At 39.6% G+C, this 23113-nt stretch overlaps 1 protein-coding gene across 12 annotated transcripts in view; it reads left to right on the forward strand.

The window, feature by feature from the left end:
* The window catches only part of KALRN (kalirin RhoGEF kinase), a 514381-nt gene that overhangs the window by 202249 nt on the left and 289019 nt on the right, over positions 1-23113 (forward strand). For 11 of the 12 annotated variants that reach the window (XM_069861465.1, XM_069861454.1, XM_069861453.1 and 8 more), the window contains exons 4-5: positions 1916-2108; positions 4157-4669. In XM_069861465.1, the coding sequence (XP_069717566.1) occupies positions 1916-2108; positions 4157-4669 (706 nt within the window). Of the gene's footprint in view, positions 1-1915; positions 2109-4156; positions 4670-19171; positions 19235-23113 lie in introns of those variants that run through there. The other variant, XM_069861460.1, reaches the window with a different exon arrangement.

Genomic DNA, 23113 nt, shown 5'->3' on the forward strand with positions numbered 1-23113 from the left:
CCAGGCTTGCTGACTTTTACTACTTCTTCCTGACACTAAGTTGAAACTGTTCAAATTAGTAAACTCTCTTAAGATGGCAAAATCCCCTTTGCTATGGTGTGGTTTGTCTGTGTCCAAGCCTTCCTAGATACTGGGAAGGTCACCAAAGACTTATATTTTTAAGTTGCATATATTAATTCAGTTTTATAACCCTGTCCTTGTACCAGTCCAGAACCATATTTGTTAGCTTTATGGAGTTGTTTTCAGTGAGATATGCAGGAGCTGGACCTTACTAGCAGAAAGAGTGTTTTGAGGATTTAGATGGGTAGAGTATAGTGAAAATCATCCTGTGTTTTTGTGCACTGAGTGTAGTCATGTGATTACTAAACAGTCTGTTATAATTTCTGCATTGTAATCATGCTTAATAATATCTGTTGTTGGCATATTTTGGGTTCATTCCATTTGTATCAACACTTGCTATTTTAAATTGTTTTACATATTCCTTTATAACTGCAATATTGATCCTAGTTATGCTGATGGCCAGTTTGCAGAAAGGCCAAGGTTGCTATATATTCATGTATTAAAGAGGATTTCTTGTTCTGTACCTCACTGTTGCATTTATTATATAAATAAAGCATGTCCATCTTCTGCCACGTTTCTTTTTTCTCAACTGTCTCTTTTCATCTTCCTTTCTTTTTTCTACACTTCCTTTCTTGCAACACCTTCTCATAATGTAGAGAAGGCTGTGACCTCCATTCCACCCTAAAATAAATATAAATATACATACATACATATATATACACACACATACATATACACATATATATATATCTCTTAGATCAGCAGGTAGACCATTCTGGTATTTTTAGCATGTTGCCAATGAATTTTGTTCATCTGTCATACCAATATTACTGGGGATGGGGAATTTCTTATTTTGTGCAAGTGCTTGTGGCCTAAAGCAGACACCATGGTTTCTCAAGAGTTCAACGCCACGGATGGCAGATATATTAGCCAGTCAGAGGAGCAGACGCTTCACAAGTCTCATCAAATGTTGGATGCTGCAGATGGAGGATGACACTTTTGAGCCATACCCCTTTTTCGGAGGGGCATTACTATGCCCTGGAAAAGCTATGACAAAGGCTGCATAAATTTGATTTGAATCAAAATCCTTTTATTCTTTCTCCTCTTTTCTCCTGAAGAAAAAGGGAAGATGTGTTTGCAAGCTAATGCTGTGGTGCTTTTGGGCTCCATATGTTGTCAATGACCAGACCACATAACTGTTGAACTTTTGAGAATGGAGGAGCACAGGCTGTCAGAAAAGCATGACTGTGGATTGAAAAAGATCCCGCAACATTTGGAAGATCAATCAGGAGGGAAAAGGGCCCCAATTTTAACAACACACATGCTGCATCACAAGGACCTTCCTCTCAGGGAATGATCGCCAGGCATTTTTCTAGAAATGAAGCTTTTTTAAAAGCCCCTAAAGGGGCCTCTAAAAGTGAAGGCACCCAGATTTACCAATGCTGAATAATTTTAAGGCACAGGACACTGCTTGTTAGCTTTGGCTATGGATTGAATTCAATGTGTTGAAAATAAAATCTGTTGTGTAAATACATAATAGCTTCTATACAGATATATTTGAACCTGGTTTTGATTGTGTGAGAGTATGTATGTTTCCAGTGAAAATTTGAATTACATGTATTTGAGAAATTAGAGATTAAACTTTAATAGATATATTTGAATTTCTTGTAAATTGGGTTATGGTAAAATTCATGTAGACTTTCATATAGTGTTTATGCTATACTAACTTTTGCCTTTTATTTTCAAGTATATCATTCTTGCTTTTCTCTGAAGCACTGAATACTAGCAACAAAATTTAATTCTCAGTGTGACTGTCCAAAATATTAATTATCTTGGCATGTTTTTATTCCTACAGTGAAGATGTTTGTAAACGAGGATTCACTGTTATTATTGATATGCGGGGATCCAAGTGGGATTTGATCAAGCCTCTCCTAAAGACCCTCCAAGAAGCCTTTCCTGCTGAGATTCATGTTGCTCTGATTATAAAACCGGATAATTTCTGGCAGAAGCAGAAAACAAATTTCGGCAGTTCCAAATTCATCTTTGAGGTGAGCGCTGCACGAGAGATGTGTGGTAAAGCATTATCTCTAATAAGAAATTTTCTTTGGGTAAAAATAAAATTCTCAGGCCCTATGACTGAGAAAAAAAGATCCACTTTAGTGAAGGGTTTTGGTTGTGTTGTATTTGGTCTTTCCTTTGTTTCTCTTTGATTTTTCTTTGAGTTTAATGGAAGCATTATGCACATGCCAGGGCAGTGTATGACCTTAGTGGAGGCTACTGGTCTGGATTTTGTGCTGTGAGGCCCTGGCAGAATGATTCTGTGTCACAGTTCAGAAACTGAAGCATGTCTGAAGATCATTGCACAAAGAAAAGAGGAGAAAGAAAGGGCTTGGTTGATGTAGATGGGCTCCAAAGTTTCCTGTCACATTGAGGAATGAACCAGTCAGCTTAGTTATTGTTAATTCAGAGATGCCTTCAAGATTATTTTCTCTCTCCTGCTAAAAGTGTTTAAATAGTGGGCAGTGCTTTTTAAAATGATGTTTTAAAGAAAGATGGGTGATGTCTGAGAGACAGTTACTTTATCTTGCCACTTACCTACCTACCTAAGGTTGTTTTCACAAGAGTTTCAAGAACTCCTTAAAGAAACAAATCTGAATAAAGAAATTAGCCGCAAAAGTCATCAAATGAAAAGACTTTCTGCTTTCCCACATGTCAAATTCTGTTCATGATAAGAGCAGTGCTTACATTAGCTTCACATAATGCAAGAGGAATGCTTGGGTATTATCCATGACGAGAAGTCTTTTCTTGACAGTCAGTTAAATTCTAAATTGAAATACTTTCAAGGATTCAGTTTCCAGGTCAAGAGGTCTAGAAATCTGTAATCCCTCTGAAGCTGTACACTGGCTTTCCCATTGTTTGTTTGGTCTTTTCTCTGTCCTCCCCCTACTCCAAAGCAAGGAACATTACAAGAAAATTTTAAAATAATCTCTCAGCTGGACATAAGTTCAATACAGTCCCAATTTTAAGACATTACAGAATGCCTGGCATTTTTAGATGGATACAAATTGGAAGAAAAGCCTATTATTAACTTTAAATAATTGGACAGCCTGATAGTTTGGATATAATTCAGGATAATGGACAGAACTTGAGGTATTTTTCTTTGTAGCTGACTTTTACAAGATTGCTGTGATTATTGGGTGCCTCCACTTCTGAAAAGCACAAACTCTGACATTCTTTAGAGGCCTCATCTGTAGGGCACACATGTGCAGTCACTGATGAACATCACAACCCTTTAAGGGCTGCCAGCTTGGGTGTTAACATGGCTGCACTGAAAATCTCTAGTAACATATAAAACCCTACACTCTGATTTCAGAAAAAAATATATCTAAAATAAATGGCAACATCCATCAGTTGTTGGGTCCTTAAACTGTAATTTGGTTTCTAGGTACCCCGTGCATTTCTCTGATTATTGAGTCTGAATGAATTAAAACCATCTCTCATTGATTGTGCATGATTCATGAGCAGTACTTTCTATTAGCAATAAATTCTAATTGTTAATACTCCAATGACATTTCACTTTTACATTGATTTTGGCTTAATTACATTAGAAACTACTAATATGGAAGAGATCTGCCTGTGGCAAAAGCCAGCTGGAATAATCTGGAAGTAAAAAACACCCTATTGTATGTTTTGGCAAGTCACAATATCTGCTTCAATTCATATGCCTAAAACTTTGGTGCTGTATAGCTATTAGCCTGGCTGTAACACAAGCAGCAGAATCCCTGTTATACCATAAACCTGTTTAGTGAACAATCATGTCCAGATATCCAAGAGTAGCAATAAAAAGTCTTCATTGTTCAACTGGGTTAAAGTAATGTACGGCAGAAGCATTCTGATGAATAAATAAATCTGTGCCATTAATAGAAAATTTTTCATTACGCTTAATCAAAATTAAACATAGCCCACAGCATCTTACAGTGTTCCTTCAGTTATGTATTGATGAGGAAAATAATCCCTTCATGCTATTTATGGATTGCACTGTTAATTTCTGGTTAGACAGTCACTGAAACAAATACTATCATTTTCCCTTCTTCAGACAAGTATGGTATCTGTTGAAGGCCTGGCAAAACTCGTAGATCCATCTCAACTGACAGATGAGTTTGAAGGCTCCTTGGATTACAACCACGATGAATGGATAGAGTTGCGTGTCTCCTTGGAAGAGTTTTTCAACAGTGCCATCCATTTACTATCAAGGCTGGAGGATCTCCAGGAAATGTTGGCTAGGAAGGAGTTCCCTGTTGATGTTGAGGGCTCGCGAAGGCTGATTGATGAGCACACACAGCTTAAGAAAAAAGTGATTAAAGCTCCTGTGGAAGAACTGGATCGTGAAGGCCAGAGGTTATTACAATGCATAAGATGCAGTGATGGTTTTTCTGGTAGGAACTGCATTCCTGGGAGTGCAGATTTTCAAAGCCTCGTGCCAAAGATCACCAGCCTTTTAGACAAGCTGCATTCTACCCGGCAACACTTGCATCAGATGTGGCATGTCCGCAAGTTGAAACTGGACCAGTGCTTTCAGCTCCGGCTTTTTGAGCAAGATGCCGAGAAGGTAGGGAATAATCTGTTCCTTTCATACTTTAACCAAGACTATGTCACAATGACACTGTGACTATTTTTTCTATAATTAGCAACAAAGGATATTTATCACAGGAATAAATCTCATGTTGCCAGCAAATGTACTTTCTATGACTCGTAAACCAAATTCACTGGAGTAATTGTTGGATGTAGCAAGCATAATGATATCCAAAAAGAACTTCTCTGTGTCATTTTTTGATGAAAATTAATCTGCTTTTTTTGTGTTGCAGTGGATACATTGGGTAGACATTAAGCAAGAATAAGGGTTTTTTTCAAGTTTCTTTTACTAAGCACATGCATATATTTATCTGCATGTCACAGCATCTAAAGAATGATTTTTGTGTTTGATGCACTATGATTATTGTTTGCACTTCTTGTGAGTCTGTGGGAAATTTGTAGTTTAAATCCTCCTAACTGTTATCTCAAACAACGTTTTCAGTTTCTCTTACATATGAAATTGTAATATTATTTGCAACTGGTAAAATCTGTAGTAATGGAACTTTTTACCAGGCACGTGACCACAACATGAGATCTGAGACTGGGTTTAGATTAAATAGAGAAAGTATTCTGAAATGGTGGCAGCATGCAAAACTCTGTGTGGCTGTTTTGTATTAAACAGCATGTAGGGGTAGCATTTGAATTCATACCTGACACTACATCAGTGGCCAAGTTTCCTGCTCACCAGCAAAAGACCTTACTTAGGATTAAATTATTCTAGAGACTGTATGACAACTTAATATTTTCTTAGACATTTGTAATGTAGTGGATCAGCCTGAAAAGCACATAGAGTGTCTCAAAGTGAATGACAGTGTACAAAAGAATGTGGGGCAGACGAAGCAAAGGTAAGTAACATGGCTTTAGGAAGCTGCAGTTCCACAGGTGTACAGTACAGTTGCGGAGTTACATCCCCCTTCTCTGCTAATAAGAAGTTGCTCATTCAGGAGCCTGTGGTGAATAGTAGGGGAGTCCCCTGCAAGCAAAGCATTGCAGCTTTTCATATTTGTTGAAAAGACTGGCTAAAAAGCACCCCATTTTCTCTTACCATGTCTCGTACATAGCACCACCTATAAATTTCAGTAACACACAGTGAAGCGGGCTTCTTAGTACTTCTAATATGCATTTGCTGTTTGCTTCTGGAAGCAAATGCAGCTACTGATTTTTGGTTAATTCATTGTAGAAAACTGTTGTGCTAGAGTCTTGGCACTTTTTTAACACAGAAGTGCTTGACATCTTGTTAGGCAGTTTTGTGAGAAGTCTTTGCTGCCCATTTCTAGGCCACAGAAACAGCATGTACTCACTGGAAGGTAGTGAACTCTTGGACTCACGTTTATCTGGTCTGCATGCCCATCAGAAGTATCAATCTCTGAATCTTCTCCACTTAATGTATGATCCAGTTGTTTCATTAGTATGTTTGCCTGGACCCAGGAGGAAAAGCAAAATAAAAGCTGACTTCATCTACAGGGGGATCTCATGGAAGATTAGGGTTTTTTAATTAGTTTCAAATTAATATTATTTTTATAACACCAAGGAGAGGCACATTGCTGAAACAAATATAATCTTCCTTACTTCAGTGCAAGACATAGGACATTGGTTTTCTGTGCATGTTCTAAATATCTCTAAGGAGTGCTAGGACTGAAAAGGCTCCATCATTGTATAATCAACTCTCCTCTTGGGAAAACCTTGAATTCAGATGAGTCCCTCTAAAATGAGCAGTGGCTGTATTTCAGTCAGCGCTTCAGTTTGGATTTTCAGTTTCTTTGAGATTATTCTGATGACCACTTCTTGCTAACAGAAATTTTAATTTTTCTTTATGATTCTTATTTGCTAATAATATTTTTTTATTATTTCACAAATAATAATAATAATAATTATTATTATTATTAATTATTATTATTATTATTAATGTTATAAGTTGAAAGTCAGCACCCGAGCAGTTCTTGTGGCCCTCTGTAGTGTTGAGGGAAGTTTCCAATATATTTTTGCTTTCTATCTCCTGAATAGGCATAAAGGGGTGGTATGATACAAGTATGAGCATAGTGACAGCTAGATTCTCTTTGTGTGTGTTATTCTGAGGTTGTTGAGTGTAAGGTTTAGGCAAGTCATCAGATAAATGAAACCTCTGAGGTGAAGGAAGAAGCAGTGAGAATCTGATTCTTACCTTTTTAACATTGGCTATCTTGAACAATTCCTGATTGACAAAACTAGTGTTTCAATCTTCTTGATATCTCTTATTTATGTATCTTATGTTAACTAAGCATACAATATTTCTTTGGCTTCTCTGAGCAGTTCTGCTTACTTTTTCTTGAATACTATATTTTCCCAAAGAATAGAAAGTATTTTGTTTTATACTCTCAAGCACTGTTTTTAACCTTTTCAGTTTCTGAGTGCCTAGAATTCTTCCAGGTTACGTTGCAGACCCTTTCACTTCACATTTCACACATGTAGACTGATGTAAAGTGTTGATGAACTTGTTCTCCTTTGCTGCCTTTTGCCGATGTCTTTGAAGTAGTCTGACCATCTCAGGCTGAAAAATACTTGTGTCATAAAATGTTCAGAGCCAAATCCAGCCTGTCTGGATTTGAGCACTGTCTCCACTGTGTAAATAGCCGCTACAGTGTGTCTGTGTATTGAATTTTAGAGTTTCCTGGTACCTCCATTTGCTCAGTTGTACTCTACCAACTACACTTAGATGTGGTGCCGGAGCCAGGATGGTCTTCATCTCCTGAGGGGAGGCACAGCTCATTCTCTATAACCTGGATATATCATTAAGTGCTGATCAAATGACAGCTCTAATACCCTGTAAAGTCTCAAACCCCAACATAAAATTCTGACTATAAATAAGGGTTTAGGGCCTTTTAAAATACCTCTGTGTACGCATTGGCTGATATTTTAGGAAACCTTTTCTAGTAAGGCGAAAATGGACAAGGACATTCCATTTTCTGGACACCTCTGATTTTAAAAAATTCAGGTGTCCTCATTGCCTGAAAAGTTCTTAAATGTGGAATAGAAAAAAAACAGGACACACAAGAGGGAAAACCACAAAGAATTTAAGGCAGGTTAATTTTTAAATGCCTTGATTTTAAAATACCACAGATGTTCAAAACAAGTCAGTTTACTTTTTTCCTTCTATAGTTCTCCTCTATTGGAACATTTATAAATGACAGTAACTGCCTGGGCACAGAACTTATTCAAATTACAGGTATTACAACTTACAGAAGGCCTGTATATTTGTGTGCAACTCATATTATTGGCAAAATAAAAGGAGGGGGTGACAGTCACACCCTAGGCTTCTCCCACACAAATCAGTGGGAGAGAGCAGAGCTGTCTGTGAAGAAACTTTGTCTCCAAGTCAAGCCTTTAGGGTTTTATTTTCCTGTGCTGGGGCCAAGGGAGAGGAGAAGTTGGGCTATCACACAGGCACAAGCCGTGCAGTGAGATTAGATCCCCAGATGGAGACTTGAAGCTCCTTGAAGCTGAAGTCAGCAGGCAGGTCAGCCATGTGGGGAGCTTTGGCAGAGTGATGTGAGGAAGCTCACGTGCTGTGCAGTGCTGACTGTAATGATCTGCTGATAAATAACACATTTCACCCGCTGATGTAGCCCTGACCCTCACTGCTCAACAAACTCATTCCTCATCAACTAGTATTCATATATATGTGTGTATATATATATATAATTTTGAAACTAGAACTGAGCCTTCACTGTGTTCTTACTGGGTAACAGGGAAGATATTTTTAGCGTTCAGTAACATCAAAAAAGTGTAATCCAATGTAAACAGAATATTGTGTAAAACAAAAAACCCACAATCAACATAGATCCAACTATTAGAACTATCTGAGAAATGTTAATTGGTTGGTTGAAATTTGGATAGGGAGAGGAATTCAGGCAAGAGTTCACATGTTTTGCACTTGAATAAATACCAAAAAAAGACAAAAAAAATTATCCTCACACTCTGCAGTTTCCAGCGCCTCTGGAAATAATTTGTAACTGGCACCCAACTTGACTTTTGTAGGAATTTCCCCATCATTCTGGATTCGTTCCATGTAAATTTTACTATCCAAGTATATATGTGAATGAAAACCAGTTATCATGATGTAATCAGTGTTGTCCACATTAACTATAAGCAATATAATCATCAGCTGGACTGAACTAAGGATCTCTATTGCAAAATCGTAATACCAGAGCAAAGAAAGAGCCAGCTGCTATAATATCATTGAGGGCAGCCTCTCACTGTCCTCATCTCCCCTTTTCATTCCTGACTTTCTACTAAGTCCATTACACAATGGTAAACTCCCAAAGATGGCAATGGTAGGTAGAAAACACCACAAGTGAATTTGACTGGAAGTCTGTGGTGGGAGAGTTATTTTATTTGGATATGGCCAACTTTGTGGAAAGTCTAGTGGCAAACCATAGACCACATCGAGTCTTCAAGGGGTAGTGAAGTACTACTCGCTGCCAAAACCATCAGCCTCAAGCTTCCCTTTGATAAATGCAGCTCTGCCTGTGATTTTCCCTGTGAAGCAGGTCATGGAGAGCCGTGCTGGCTGCTGTGTCACTGCTGCTGCTCTGCGGGTGGCTGCAGCGAGAGGGAGTGGAGGGCATGGCCCGCAGCTTCTACCCCAGAGCAGCTGTTGCTTCTATTTCCTAGGTGATGGGACCAGCCTGGAAGATTTCAGTGGGAGAAAGAGTGATTGAAAAGTGACAACAACTCAAAGTTCATATAGTAGAAGACGTGTTTGAGGGACAGTGTAAGCAAAACTATTGAGGCAGAATAGTGTGGAATAACAATTGCACCAGTTCTCCTGCATACCGCTCCCTATGCGCGTGTGGGCAGTGAGACCACAGCACCAAGAAGCACACGCTGCATCCCTCCCTTCTCACACACACTGGTTCTTCAGACCTCTTCCTTGGTCTACTCTCCTTAAATAAGGGACCTGATGTGTTACTGTAATGGATAGGTGCTGTTAAACTTAGACCTCATTCAGTGAAATAAATAATGGGGGGTTTGATTTCTGAAGGAGGAATATCGCAGACGCACCAGCTGTACTGGACTCTTGTCTGGTATCCTATTCTCATTCCTAATGAAAATACTGGACGACTTCTACTGATTTTAAGCAGAAGCCCAGTATACCAATTAACGTTTATTCTGAAGTACCAGATGAAATTGAGGAGTTCTTGATTTAGAATCTAGCTTAACACCATACAGAGTTAGTCTAGAAAAGTACAGAGAAGCTCTAGCTCCACAGCAAAGTCAGTGGGAGAGAAGATTGTCTAAGACATATGTAATCTGAGTATTTGAACTATACTTATGCTAGTATTGTAATATTACACCTGCTGAATTTTCATCTTCCTCAGAAGGAAGTAATGCTCTGCTTGCTACTCTCTGCCTAAAAAGATGCAGGGTGATAGCTTTGATGGAATAATAGAAGGTAAAATGTGGAAATTTACACTGTGGTTTAGAGGGGGAAAGATGGCTTTGAGAAAGAAACAGTGAAATCTTGATGTTTCAAAGAAGGGAAACAGTGCATTTGTGCTTGTGTGATACATAACCACTTTCACTGTTTCATACATTACGTCCCCTTATGCTGCACTTAAAAACTCTGATGCTGTATGTCCTGTAATAAAATGCATTACAAATCTGATGATAGGATCCCTCTTGCTAATAGGAAGCAGTTTATTTTATTACAGTCCATTAAGTGGAGCAGTTGTAGCTACCGCTTTAGTGAAGTGATGCTGTGTGGCAAAGCATTTCCTAGAAATGGATCTTATATGCCTTTCTGGAAAAAAACAGCATCAGAAAGATTAAAAAGATCAGCTATCATCTGAACTTCCTTTGTTTCCCATCACCTCTACATTTTCTTCTTCTGACACGTCAAATAACCCTGGAAGTGATACATAAGCAGATGATAGAGTTTTCCTTTTTACAGCATGTCTTATTTACCCTTATGGATTTGTGTAATGCCAAAAGGTGTAGCTCCTGGGGCAGACCTCTCTGGCTGAGAGAAAATCCACTTAGTGAAGGACCATTTCCCCTCTCTTATTTCACTGCTGGAAGCAGTCAGTTTCTTTGTCTATTCTATGTGTCATATCTATGATTGCCACCAAGGTTTTGTGCAAAACGTTGGCTTAGATATTGCTGTAAGGGGAATGTGTCCAGGGAATGAGGCTTGGAAACCAACGAGGAAAGTACTGAGAAGCTGATGGAAGGAGCTGTCATATGTGAAGTAAATGAGTTCTAGGGAGGTGGTTAATTAGGACTGGGGAGGAGGCAGGAAGTATATTGAGAGGAGAAGAAACCAGAATCAGGATTAATAATGAGAGCGTGTTCTTAGTGTCTTGCACCAAGGAGAAGTATATATGCCCCCTGCGCTCTGACACTGTGAAAGGATTTGTTACCAAATGAATGGTATTTAGCATTTAACAGTAATGATCATAGGGGCATAATAAGCATGGATTAGACATGGATTTTTGCATGGGATTTAGATTTAATTTAAGTTACATGAACGCTGCGTTGGCATACAGAAATCAGCATGCCCTGGATTTTCCATCTAAGCACTTATACCATGTATATCACAACAGCACAGTAGGTGAGCATCGCAGTAAGGAGCTTTTCTGGAGATTTTGAACATGGAGCAGGTAAGCTCCATAAGACTTCCACAGTAAAAGGAGTCAATAAGCTTAGTGTCTTTTGCAGAGGTCTGTGTTTGCGACATGCATGTGTTTGCAGGGACATTTATAAGAAAAGTGTCCAAAAATTTACTGCTAAGCATAAATGAAATCTCCTACCATAATTCCAGAAAGAGTTCTACCTACTCCTTTCATCCCAAAGCAGTTGCTTCTCTCCCTTCATTGTGTGAAATCACTCAATTTCAGGCTAGTTCTAGCCCCTGACCTGATAGCATTTCAGTGCTTGAGATTTCCCTGAGGCATCAACTAAAAAGATGGAGGCCTTGTCCTGTAAAGCAGATCGAATCTCAGTTTCTTTTAAAATTAGTGAAGGACTCTTAGCCTCTGGAAGAGTTCCCACTGACAGGTATTCAGTGACCCAGTGCTGTTTAAGCGCTACATCCAGGAGCTGGGTAGGCACCATCTCTAACTATTGCCTCTGGCTCCAGCCTTACTGATGGCAGCGTTAGCAACTTTGTCGCTTGCTTATTGAGCAGGACTTTATTTCCAGCTGTTTGTGCTGGTTCTGCTCTGCAATGTTCTGGTCATGTTAGTACACACATTTGTAACACGATGGGCAGCTTGATTCACCTTGGCTTGCAATAGCCCTAATACAAGAAAAACAAGCTTTGAAAATGTTCCTGATGCAGTGGGTTTTGGTTTTTTTTAAGCTAGAGAAGAAATATACAGTCTCTGTATTTATGGAACTGGAAAGGAAGAGTTGCCTGTGTGAAGAGAGAACATTTAGTCAAAGTATTTTAAGTTACTTTTAAGTTACTTTAGATTCTTTTTCTCTGCCTTTTCTCATGCATATGGATTCTTGCATAGAGCACATAGTGTTTGTTCTCCCATGCAACACTGTTTCTATATCTGGTGTCTACTCCCTCATATTGCCAGTGAAAAATGCTTTATTTTATAATCGCAAGTTTCCCTTGGCATATGGTGCCTTTTTTGGTATAGAGATTCTCACGAGTCAGCTATTCTTCCCTGACTTGGGAATAAATAAAATCAGATTTGGGATGCCAGTGCTGGGAGGGAAAGTCAGCTATCAGTCTAAAGTAGCTACCATGTGGATACAAGTTCATCCTCCTTTGCCATCCTTTTAGCTGAAGCCCACTCTGAAACTACAACAAAAATAGAGAGGGCAAGCCCCATGTTCAACATGAAGTGTTCGGTCTGACACAGGATTTCTGGTACAAGGCAGAACAGAGAAAACAGGTGCAGATAGGTCCCTAAATTGTTGAATTGGCAGACACCATCTTACAATAACATATCTTAACATGTCAGAAAGATAATTATATAGGTGATGTGGAAATGAGGCTTAAACTGAGGCTTAGCTGATTGTATGAACAATAGCTAAGTGCATGTTTATAGGGCACCTATCACAGTAAGGTCCTGAATCTGGCTGGAGTTTTGGCTGTTTCCAGCAACGAAATGCAAATTTGCAGTAGAAAAATGGCTTTAGAGATGTAAGGGGATAGAAACATTCCTACTGAATACAGATGCGTATCAACACATGGCTCGGGTTGCTTTAGGATAGTACTGGGAATATTCTGTTTTGTGCAAGGCTTCTCTAATCGCATCAATCAAGAACAAAGGACCAACATGGGAAATTCTTATCAAAGGGAGAAATTGTATATCCATTCTTAAAAATCTGTGTATTTCCCCAAATGAAATTGTGCCAGCTCTATTTATTTTTATTTAATTACTTCACACATCGTAGAATAAAGGAGGGTCTAATAAAACAGGTGAGAATTGAAAGCATATAGCAGGTTGTAACAGCAGGTTTTCATGGCTTTTCTGTGTTTATTCAAACACATTATCTGTCACATTTCTTTTTTTGCTTTTTAAAATAATTGAATTCTTGCTATTGAGTACTGCTCCTGCTTTGTGTTAAAGCACATCAGTGTCATGGATAAGCCACTATGAGGTGTTCTGATGCAGCTGAATAAACAATATGATGTCCTGAATAAATCTTCAGTGATTTTTTTTTCTGAAGCTCAGTGGTAGCAAAACAGAGCTTATGGATTCCCCAGGTTACTGGGTTTACCTCACCTCAGAGTTCTTTTTCTTTTCAAACAAACACACAGAAACACAAAGTTGCCTAGAAACAGAAAAATGTTATAACAAGGGGTGGTTGTGCACAGAGTGTGTGTTGGCAGTCTCTTGTGATGCTGTGAGCATAGATGTCATGCCAAAGAGATTTCAGAGTGGGATCAGCACCTTCCACTTTGGAAGTCTCTCAGAGTGGCAGCTAAACTGTGTCAAATCTGCGATCTCCCTCCCCTAGTCACGGAAACAAAAGAATTATTGGGGAACTATGGGATAAATCCTGTTCAGCATTTATAACCATAAATTGCTTGCAAACCCTTTCATCTTTAACAGAAAGATGAATCCTATGTAGTCTGTATCTCTCGGTTCAGGAACCTACATCTTTGTAGTCTTTGCAGGATATACCTCTGAATTAAAGATGCAGCTAGCTGACATCTGCTCTGTTTAATATGAAGTAGGCTTCTATACAGACAGGTTGCTAATGCCATCCACAATTTGTTGTCCCCAATCTGAAGTGAAGTGTCGTCAGAGCAGGAAGTAATCACAGGGTGGGGGGTCTCTGTGGCAACTGTTATTACTTTGACCACTACTGGTCACACTTAATAAGATCCTGTTCTTGGTATCTGTAGGAAAGAGCAGATTTTTGCAAGACCAGGAGATCATTATAGAAGTTTTTAACTTCCCTCAAAGCACACAGAGCTCTTTTCCGCTAATTGGAAGGTAAAATCTAAATGTCTTCATTATTAGTGATGTTCCAAAGGAGCTTGCAGTTTTTTCACAGTGTCAAGCTTGTATCCTGCTAGTTTCTTAATTATCAGTCAAGGCCATGGGAGGTCTTCCCCTATGTACCAATAGCTTTTTCTTTTTGCCTTTCCATCCACCAGTAGAAAGTTTGGGGACAAATCTAATAACAACAGGACAAATTCACGAGCACACACCAACTGTTTTGTGCTGCCTCTACAACTGAAAGCATCTACAAATCCAGTTTTGCCATCTGTTTTGAGGAAGTGTGGGATTGCCTTGCCTGCTGAGCAGAGCGGTAGGGGGAACTAGATAAATATATGTCAGAAATCTTCTTCCTGGTGGATGTTATTCTAGTGGTGAATGTCACCTAACCCTGTTACAACCATCATTTCTTTCCCTGTGGAGGAGGAGGCAGGACTCCTTTTGGAGCCTCCCATTGACATTTCTGTTTCTCCTGCAGCAAGTGTGCTGCTAGTTTGACAACTCTAAGGGTACAAACTACTGTGACCGAACTTCAGCCCCCACAAGCAAAGCATGTGAGAATCTTCTGAAGGCATTAATGGTGCTGAGTTTCAGAGATGCGGACAGCTGTCCATCAGGAAGGGCCATCATCTGCCAGAGACTGATTGCTGTTGAGCTGGATTGGCTTTGGAGCAGCAAAATCAAAGTACAAAGGATGCAAAGTTCAAAGCTAAGAAGCTGGAATTAAAAACCACAGGGGTTGACTGCTTTGCCTTCTGTCACACAGGAAGCCTGTCCTACACTGGGAGTCCTGATGTGATGTGTAAAATAGATATCTCCTATCTCCGCGCTTTCCATCTTTCTTTACCAATCCATTCTGTCCTGTGCTGCCAAATCTGCTTATGTTTCTGTCTACCTATCTATCTATTGGCAAGCAGCTAAACATGCTGCTTTCACAGAACTTGGAATTGAACCTAATCTTTTTGATAGGAATGTAAAAACAAGAACAATGCTGGGGGTGAGGAAGACTTGCGCATTTCCTTTGTGTTAAGCGTGCCCTATACTATAGTTAACAGCAGTCTGGGGCCACTTTCTATCCAGTTTGCACTGGATCACCCGACACACTTGTGACCTTTCAGCACAAGGGGCCAGGACGTTAACCAAGTGATGGCGTAGTTCCTGCTTTATGTTTCCAGACTCTGGCAGGAGTCACCTCGCAGCCCGTCCACTCCTGACTGTAAGGAAATGGCTCTGAAGCCTGCTGCTGCTCAAACTGGAACATGGTGTGCTGTGCTATTTGTAGTTTCCTGCTGCCGACACTGGATACGCAGTTACTATTCCTCTTGCTTCCTCCATGAACATTAAAATGGGTCCAAAAATAATTGAAAGCAGTATGTTCCAATGGAATATTTTTGCATTTGCACAAATTTCCTCTTTATTTCACTTGCCAATTTTGATAGAGAGCATTTTGAGGCTGTTTCAGCTTTTCCAACTTGGCACCGCTGGGAGGCACAGGAATGCTCCCCTGATCAGTATGGTGAAAGAAAGTGTTTTGGCATCTGAATACAGACTTAAAACCTCATTTTTAGGGATGAATATAGCATATTATAACAATGAAGTTCTGTGTTAACTAATGAAGGCAAGAAGAAGATCTAAAGAGCAAAGAAGCCCGCACAGCTAGAAAAACACAAGAGAGAGGTCAGTAAGTATAGAAAAAGATAATAAAGCTGTTTTTTTTTTTATTTATTGCTTTGATCCTCAAAAATGTTAGGTGATAAAAGCCTAGCTGTCAGGAAATAATATAATTAAAATGTGCATGAGGTTCACAGACTTCTTATGCAGTATCTTTCAGATGTAGCTCTCTGATTATTCTTAAATTAATGTCTTCCTGGCCTGGCTCAAATGCTTTAAATGGCCCACACTTGGCAGAGCTTGGGGTCTTAAAATTATATCTTAAATTAGCCTTCATATCTATTTATAGGGAACACGTGAGGGAGGATGTGCAGTCAAGAGGTTGCCTCCTCAGGAGCTGGTGATGGTTTAAGAGATGAAACCAGGAGCATGGTCTGTTGATCATCTCCAGGAGTATCAGTGTCATTTTAAAGCAGGTCACTCAGGCTTTTCTTCTTACATATCATGCATGTTATGAAAACTAATTCAGAAATGTTTTCTTGAACCTTTATGTATTGCAAGGCCCCTCCATATTTCTTGACATTGAAAATTCTCAATGCCTTACACCCTATACAGGTGCTGAAATGGTGCCACAAGCAAAACACTCTTGAGTTGAGGAATTTTCCTCAATTTATTGCAAATCAACATTAAGATCTGATCTCGATTTGGGTGTTGAGAGAAAAAGCCAGATACATCTCCATAAACACATATCCTTTCCTGGACTCAATCTTCCTGATTTTCATCACAGTTTGTACCCAGTAGATCAAAATTCTTCTAATCTGGTGACAGGCAGCAGGGGATATTTGGGATAATATTTGCGTGAATTTCTTTCTGCTGCTGTTGCAACTATTCTCTGAATCTTTTGTTTTCCTGCTACTGTTCCTTAGTGTTCCTATGCTGTTGTGAGCCACCTGCCATTCCTCAGGGGTGTCCCTGTCCCCTTTGCCATGGAGGAACCCACAGAGCATCTCCGGCTCTCCTCAGCTGTCATTTTCTTTCCTTTCCATCTGGTATGCAGGCAATTCTCTGGCTGACAGGTATTTTGGGGTGATGGTTGGGCAGGGGGTGGTTTTACCCCCTGAGCCTCCTCAATGCCAGGTACAGCAAAAACCAAACAGGAGCAGCTCTGGGGGTTCACAGCCTCCTGACAGGCTGCCCCGCCGTCATCCCACTGTGCAACCTACCACTTGTGCCTGTTGCAGAGGTGAGTGAGCAAACAGCCTTACACTCAGCTGAATTAGCTTTTGCAATCCTTTCAGCCCTGGGGAATCAGGAGTCACCGTGAGGTGCAAGCTGGATTTTAAGATTTTTATCAACTGAGGTAAGGCTTAAGGCAGCCCCATGGAAAACAGGGGAACTGCTGAGGCTCAGTGTCATCTCTGGAGCATGTGTCCCCAGGTGGGGACAGAGTCTGCCCTCCCAGCTTCACAGCTTCAAGGGAAAACATTGAACTGATTGATTCACAGGATGGGGAAATAGCTGGAGCACAGGGGTAGGGAGTGCTGGACACCCTAACATCTGACATCCTTTGCTTTCTATCTGTGCAGAGATCCCAGCTTCAAGAAGAGACCTGACATGTTGCGAGTTTTAACCTGTGGTTGCTCCACAGCTCTGTCTCTGGGCCTCAGACACAGGTGATTTTGGAAACAACACACTTCTGATACAAAGCAGTAAACATGTCTAGCTCTTTTGTTTTTAATGGCACCTATTTGGAGTCACAGGAATGTTGTACATTAAGCCAGGAATAGAACCTGGGTCTGTAATAAAGTCAGCAAACTTGTACAGCATTTTCAACTGAATGAAATTGTATCTCTCGGATTCTGAAAACTGAGAGGAAGATCCATTATCTAGGGATCTACTCTGATCTTTTCACAATTTGAATTTTTTTTCCATTTGTTAGAATGTTATTTATCTATCTCTTTTAGCATTATATTTCCTGTCCAGGTAATGACTTAATTTGCACTTAGACAGCAAGCAGTTCTCTGTACATGATCTGTGCCTAGGGAAGGCCATTTCCATTTTACCAAACTGAAAATCCTTTCCAGGAATGCGCGAATATTTGATGTCACTAAGTGTGGTGGAAAGGTATACAATATTTCAAAAAAGTGAAGCAAACATGTGGAGGCATAAAACACGCCTAGATAATATTAGTCATATTTATGTGTTCAGTATCTGTAATTTTCTCCCACCTTCAACAATAAAATTATTGCGTATCTGTTCAGCATTGTAAGGAATCATATGCCTTTGTGCATGGCTGGGGCTTGATATCTGTCAGGAAAAAAAAACCAGATCTGTTATTCTGGCATTTAATAGGAACATTCAGCGTAAATATGTTAGAAATTCTGCTCTGATATTAATACAGAGCTATTCGACATGTCACACATCAAGCTATTTTTCTAGTGGGCTGACAGTTGAGCCCATTGTCTGGAGTAATGTAATGTGGTGTAGTTTAAACTTACTGTACTCTATGAATCATATACACAGATATGTATAATGGAAAAACTATGTTCATGCGGCATTGAGGTTACACAAATACAGCTGCGGGTCTTAATCTTCAGCTGGTGTAAATTGGCCTCGTTGGAATGTCACCAATTTACTCTGGCTCTGGACCTTGCTGAACACATGTGAAAGGGAATGATCTGGCAGAAGTGTGGACTTGTCTGTCACTGTCTGTAAACAAGAGACAAACACAAAAACAAACACGACTTTGTATTTAGGCCTTGGCTTAGCAAAACGTTTAGGGTGCACTGAATTCTATAGGGAAAATACAAGTACTTTGATAAATTAGGGCTGTAATTATACAGCGGCAACAGGAATTGGGATTTTTTTCTGTTGAAACACTTTTCATTAGGTTTGTTGATTCATGAAAAAAAAATGAAATATGCAGTCAAACTTTTCTTTAAGTCCAAAATTTATTCTAGGGCAAATATATTCCTGTCTGAGAACACCCATTTTCCTAGTGACCCTTCATGTAACCAGCTCAGTGTCAGAGCCTTGCGGGCACTGCTGGGTGTTAAAAGACCTGAGAAGCACACCTGAGGCATCCTCATCCCTTGCCCAAGGGCCAGGAGCCTCACGTCTGATTTTGTGCCACTGATTTTGTGGCTGGGACCTGCTTTGTCCCTTTGGATTCTTACTGTGATCACAGTGCTGTGTCTGAGCCTGGCTACCCTCGCCACACCAGATCCTGATCTGCTGATGGATTTCATTAGCTTATGCTTGGACCTGTCTTGACACTGCAACTTGCCTGATGGTCTCCTGATTAAACCTGGCTGCTATCAGTGCTCAGGGGCTTTGGGATGGGTTCTGACTAATGAGGTCCTGCCCTTCCTGCTGGGCTTTTGTTCCTGTCTTCTCGCAGGCCCTTTTGGAGCAGCCAACATCAGCCCTCTGTTCTGCTGAATTTAGTTCAGAGACTTGAGCAGAGGGATTTTTCTGTATTCCAGGTAAATACCCCGATACTTTAGATTATTGGCTCTTTTTGTGTGCTCTTTTGTGAAGGTGTTGGCCTTTTCCAGCTGTGCAGGTGACCTAAGTATGGCTAGCTCCAATAAAACTACAGTTCTTATTCTTGTCTGGAGACACTGGTGGACTTTCTTGATTAATTGACTTTTATAAAGGTAGCATGCAAATCTTTCCAGGGTCAGACTCTTGCATGTTAGTATAGACTGCATATGAACCACAAATCTGTTGCATGCTGTTATTTTTGTTCAAATACTGGCTAAACTTGATTGCAAGAGATTGAAGGAATATGGCTTGATTTATCTTTAATTGAATTGTTGTGAATACTTAACTCACTTAATGAGATAGAAATAGACCTTTGAGTTGGAAACAGTAAATCTCAAGAGAGGGGCTCTGGCAGTTGCTAATCTACGAGTGTTATTATTTTGTTTATATTGTAGAAACATAAGAAAATTAATTTACTTATCTGTAAATGCCCTCAGAGTGGAACTCCCCACTTGTTGTAGATCAATTTAACACTGGCTGGATAGTTCTGAATATCCAAAATGCACATGCACTCTTATATCGACCTCTGTATAATAAGCAATGCATACTTATCTTCAGCATTTTTCAACCTGTGGATTGTAGATATTAAGTCACTGCATAGTTGATAAAGGTATTCAATAAACCAGATTTATTCTCTATAGATTTTAAGTTGCTGTAACACTTGCCTTAAAAAAATTTATGGGATCCACAAATTGTTAAAGATTGAAAAATACTGATCTAATAGGGATTTCATCTGGCACATAATTAGTCATCTGCCCTCTACTCAACTACAGGCAAGACATTCATTTAGATTTAACATACTTTTTCTCTCTTTGTTAGCAGCATATGGAAGCATAGTGGGAGCATAAATTTGTGCTTGGTGCATTGCATGTGAGACTGGCTGAATTTTATTACAAAGACTGTCTCATTATTTTTCGAAGTGTTCTTGAATTTGCTCTTCTCATTGGGAACATCATAACCTGAGTTCTGCTTGTTGGGGCAAATCCAGGAAACACTCCCGGTCTTTGTCAATATTTATGCAGGAGGCTTCCAAGAGAAAGATGGTGAGATAAAACAGAAGGTACCGATGCTGGTTTGGTAGCTGTTGGTCTCATATTTTTGTATCTTCTTTTCTGAAGCTGATGCCAGAAACACTGCACAGGTCATCCTACATGATGTCAACAAAAAAAAGTCAATGTTCTCAATGTTCTCTTAGGATGGTAGCTTCAATAGAAAGACAAAAATGAACCAGTTCAAGAGGAGAGAGAGGCTGAGTATTTTATGAAGAAATAAAAGAACTGAGCTCTAGAAAAACAAACAGCAAAAGAGACTATGAACCCTCCCTGTCCACACTGGAAAAGGTTAAATGCCTGGCAAGAGAACTTTTTCAACTAAAAGGACAGTGTTGACTTAAGAGCAAACGTGTATAAACTGGCCGTGAGTCTGAAGTAGGTCGGTATATGATGAGATTAGGAACGGGACGAGAAAGTTTCTGGAACTGCCTCTCATGGGAGCTGAGCTGTGGCACTTAACTAGTTTTCAGGTGGAGCTTCTTCCCCTCATGAAAGGAAATTTTGTACTGAGGTTAGCTGCCAAAAGCAGTGATTGTACTTGACCTGAATGTCCCTTTGGGACCATTTTCTTGATATTTATTCTGCATTGTTCTTCAAAATGCTGTGGTTGTAATGGTTACTTTTTTTGTCCTTACTTACAAGTGTGAGTTTGATATTTATGGCTCAATTTATAGAGAAGGTGATTTTCTACAGCAGGTTCATAATTAAGTCCAGACCTAGTATAGTGTTAGGCGAATTTTGGATTTATTATTTTCAGCATGAATAAATGACTTCATTAATGTATTCACTTCCCTTGCTGCCAAAACCCGTGAGGGCTGTAATCTTCCCATCAGTACCATTTGGCATAGCGTGTGCTGCCAGCCTTGTGATGGGAACATCATCCTGTGGTGCTCTGCATCACTGTTTCAGAATCCAGGACTAATGCTCCTCGGTGAGCCAGAGAGCAGAGGATATTATTTGAAATTATGTTAAAAATCTCATTTTATCTGTGGTAGTGCTGGTCTGCTGTTTGCATGCATGCATGCTGTTGCATATCCATGTGTTTCTTCTCTGTTCCCTAACAGCTGTTCTCACCTTGTACTCGCTAGCCTGCCAGATGTTACAAATCCAGGGAAAGTATGAGGATACATTCTGCCTCTGTAGGACCTGTGCATGACCAGCTTGAGACCTGCTGTTTGGTCTAACATTTAACCTGGATTTTCTAGTAACTCATCAACTATGGTGACAAAACATGATGTTAAGAACTCATTGTTGCCAGCACCACTGATGCTAGAGACATGATCTAATACCCTAACTCTCAAGTGCAGTGGCCTCAAGACCACATATGTGGTAATTACTGGTGTGTGTGTGATCATTAATGACAATCAAGGTGGTTGTTTCAGTAAAGCTTTAGGTAGAGACTTTTTGGATCATCCTTAGTTTTTCTGACTGTCTCGTAAGAGACTGATTTTCTTAATTAAATGTAGCAGTTAATATTCTTCAGCATATGTGTTCACTTTCCTTCACGTACTGTTAGTAACATGGACTACAAGAGCTAATCACATTAAAAGTTTATCTTCTGTTTTAAGTATGCTTAACCCCTCCTCCCAGCTACTCAGTCACTGGAAAACTCTAAACTGCTTAATTGGTCTCCAGATTATCCACAGCAATGTGGAGAAGTGCCAGTCTGGGAGACATTGAGGACAGTTGGTTCACGTGTTTTAAGTGGCATAATGTTCAATCTTAGTTATTCTGTGCTCCTGTTTAGTGTGAATTCATGACTGCAGGAATGATTAGCAGACTTAAGAGAAGAATTAATTTGCTGGCAGCCAGCATGACTCCACCTAAGAAGTAAGTCAAAGGAATAATTAAAGATACATTAATTTTATGATAATCACTAGGCTGAGTTTAAGGCAGTCTTTTTCATGAATGGGATGAGATTATTTGATACAGTGCTGTATAGCGGTGTTACAATGACAGAAAATCCCACTTAGCTGAGCAGCTGTATCTGGTTTAAGCTGGTCTCGCAGAGCACATTCTCCAAACCCTGCTATTTACTGTATTAAAAACTCATTCCTTTGACAGGGAAACTAACTTATCAAAGGATGTTGAATATTTTTGCAGAAGCCAGAGTTAGACCCTGGAAACTGGGGTAGACCTCAAAGAGTTGAATAAAATAACAATTGTTGGACAATTGCCATACTTGCATCCTTAATGGTGCACCTTAATTAAGCAAAGCATGCAGCACACTCACCTCAGGAACACAGGAAGAATCTGTGTTTCTTATTTGGAAAACAAGTTTTTCTTGAAAGCTTTCAAGTTATATTGCTAGTGCTACAGGCCAGGCCAGACTATGTTGACAGATTCTCATGTTTAGACCTCCTGGCCACAGGTTGTGAACTCTTGCAGCATCTTCATGAGTCACCCAACATCTAGTGTTTTCAGAGCCTCAACTTCCAGTCATACTATTATAAGAAAATTTTTTTAAGTCCATTTGTAGACTTTGTGGTTGAGGAGAAAAGCTTGAAAATACAATCCATTAGATTTCAAAATCAAGTAAGGCACCATTTTTATGCATGTATTTATTTATTTAAATTACATGATTGTAAGCAAATCTCATGATCTGTGGGACAGTGTGATACTTTTCATTTCCATTCACCCTTGATTAGCGGAGTGAAAGTACAAAGTTTTCCATAATGCTAGACCTGTGCAATAAAGAAAACTCAGTAGTGTTTTCAAGGTATTGGGGAAAATGTCTACAGTTAAGGACATCTGCTTAATGCATAC

The sequence above is a fragment of the Phaenicophaeus curvirostris genome, chromosome 7 (genome assembly GCF_032191515.1).
Source record: "Phaenicophaeus curvirostris isolate KB17595 chromosome 7, BPBGC_Pcur_1.0, whole genome shotgun sequence".
Classification (NCBI taxonomy): domain Eukaryota; kingdom Metazoa; phylum Chordata; class Aves; order Cuculiformes; family Cuculidae; genus Phaenicophaeus; species Phaenicophaeus curvirostris.